Source organism: Scleropages formosus, chromosome 1 (genome assembly GCF_900964775.1).
Source record: "Scleropages formosus chromosome 1, fSclFor1.1, whole genome shotgun sequence".
Taxonomy (NCBI): domain Eukaryota; kingdom Metazoa; phylum Chordata; class Actinopteri; order Osteoglossiformes; family Osteoglossidae; genus Scleropages; species Scleropages formosus.
In genome coordinates, this window is record NC_041806.1 from 43,709,617 (window position 1) to 43,712,208 (window position 2,592).

At 39.3% G+C, this 2,592-nt stretch overlaps 1 protein-coding gene across 1 annotated transcript; it reads right to left on the reverse strand.

Annotated features, from left to right (window-relative positions):
• Positions 1–651: 651 nt before the first annotated feature.
• On the reverse strand, positions 652–1,686 carry LOC108929166 (trace amine-associated receptor 13c-like). The gene has a single exon (XM_029253794.1). The coding sequence runs from the start codon at positions 1,684–1,686 to the stop codon at positions 652–654; it is 1,035 nt and encodes a 344-aa protein (XP_029109627.1).
• Positions 1,687–2,592: the final 906 nt, after the last annotated feature.

Here is a 2,592-nt window from a genome sequence, read left to right on the forward strand (position 1 = left end):
TGATATAACATATAGAGATTTTATTTTGGTACAAGTAGTATACAGTTTATTACTTTTCTTATAAGCTGATTATTTGTAGGGCCGGGTTGCGGTGGCGCAGCAGGTTTGGCCTGTGTTTGCTCTCTGGTGGGTGTGGGGATTGAGTCCTGCTTGTTCTCCCATGTCAAGCACTGGTGGCCTGTCTTAGATGTGTCCCCTTACACCCTGCGTTTCCGGGTTGGCTCCAGCTCGCTATGACCCCACTCGGGACAAGTGGTCTCAGATGATGTGTGTGATTATTTGTATTAGCACGAAACAAATGAAAGATTCCAAAGATTATGGTATATTGTCAGGTATTGAAAAAAAAAATCTTCTTGATATTTTTTTATGTTCTTGTCCTGAGCATGAGACAAATGTTGCCTTCTAGAAATTGACAAAGCAAAATTGTTTCTGTGTGGGTCTAGCATTCCCACATAAGTTTATGTGAGAAATGTATACTGCCACCAGAATAATAAGCCACAATTCCCTGTTTATTATTGAGTTTGACCACTTCCCAGTTTCTATACATTCAGACACGCAAGGTACAATGGTAGAACAGTTTAATCCTGACATATATTTTCCCACAGGATATAACCAGAAATTTAAACAATTCACACACATACAGGTAATCAATCATCTTTCAGGAAAAACATTAAAATCTGAGGAATGAGGAGTGAAAATCTTCATAGTTACAATAAATTTCAGTGACTTCTGAAACCATGGGTAAAACAAGGCATAGATGATCGGATTTAAAGTGGAATTGAAGTAACCCAACCAGACAAGCACTTCAAAGACAATTGAAGGAGTGCCAAAATTAATATAGGGGTCAATAATTGAGTTTATAAAGAAAGGCATCCAGCAAAGAAAGAAAGCCCCCATGACTATGCCAAGAGTTCTTGCAGCTTTTCGCTCCGAACTGTGATTCTTTCTGATGGTGTTTTCCGTATTCATGTGTGCTTGGTGGCTGTTGTCCCCAAGACGTCTAACATGCTGTCTGGCAACTAAAAATATTTTAGCATATACACCTATCATAACACAACATGATAAGAAAAATTCAGCTAATGTATCCAGGGCTGCCCACAATGCATTGAACAGCAGGTTGCAACTTCCCAAACAATTTATCAAGGCAATATATTCTTCCAGTCCTGCCACATTTGCTTTTGTGTAAAGGAGGCTGTATGAATAGGCAGCAGCAGCTCCCCAGCTGAGAAATATCATGAGCCATACCACAGGGATGGTTATTGTGGTGGGGTATCGAAGAGGATTGCACACAGCTTGGTATCGATCAATAGCAATGGAAATCAGGTGGAAGATAGAGACGGATGTCAGGAACAGGTCAAAGGTTGAATGCAGCAGGCAGAAGGCCTCCCCAAAGTACCAGCAGCCTTCAATGGTCCGTATTGCACTAAAAGGCATGACGAGAATCCCTACCAGTAAGTCAGCCATTGCCAAGGACATGATCAACATGTTTGCTGGTGTATGCAGCTGTCTGAAATGTGCAATGGACACCAATACCACCAAGTTCCCTGTTACAGTGACAGCTGACCCCAAGGCAAAGAATGCATAGAGGGCAGCGTAGGCTGCAGCACTGTGGATGTATTTAGTGCATGTTCTGTTAGATGCTGGGTAGCAGTACTGCTCTGCGTCTGGCTCTCGCGATATATTCATTGTAAACCTTATGTAGTCATGCCTTCTCACCTGACAGCAAAAAACAAAAAGGAATTGACTGCAGAAAAAGTTGTTTGAAAGTCCTGGCTTCCTGGAAGTATTTACAATTCATAAGATCATTTGTCTCTCTTGTTGAAGAACCATGCTCTTTATACACTTGATGTCTGTTGAGGGACATCCCCTTTGAGACAAACAAACCTATGATGACAGGTCATGCAGCAAGTGCATGCAAATTCTGAAAAATGTAGTAAGATCATAGGATGCTGTGTTTGTCTCTTGTGGTTTTGGAAATGTTGCATGCAGGCAAAGCCCTGAATCTAACCTTTTAATGATTTGGTAACAAGAACAAAGTGCTGCATGATGTTCTTGGCCTTTATTCTCTTAACCTTTTGTATTTCCTGTGTGCATTTTGTACACATTTGCAGTCACAGCTCTGTCACTTGCTATTAAGTCAAATTAGAAAATTATGGCAAGCAGAGCAAACATCTGCATGACTAACTGTCATCACTATTGCGCTGTTTTCAAAATATTTAAACAGCTGTACAGTTTCAAAATGTATGTTACTTTATTTGGTTGGTTGCAGTACCAATGTACTTACTGTTGTTGGATCCACAACACATATTTGGGATGATTGAATAAATATCATATATTGCATTAGCATGTTTTAGGCAAAGTTAATTATATAAATATTGGGAAGAAGTTACCTTATACAATTCCATGTTAGAATGTTATAAAATTCACAAGTAATATGCAAATAGACATGCAAAAAAAGATGATTTTTGGATATATTAACAAGGATTTCACATTTGTGTTTTTTTTTTTTTTATGGTCAGTGTTTTTGACAACTCAATCCTCACTTGGAAAATTATAACACAAGTTGTTATGAAGGTTCCAGTGGCAGCTGGT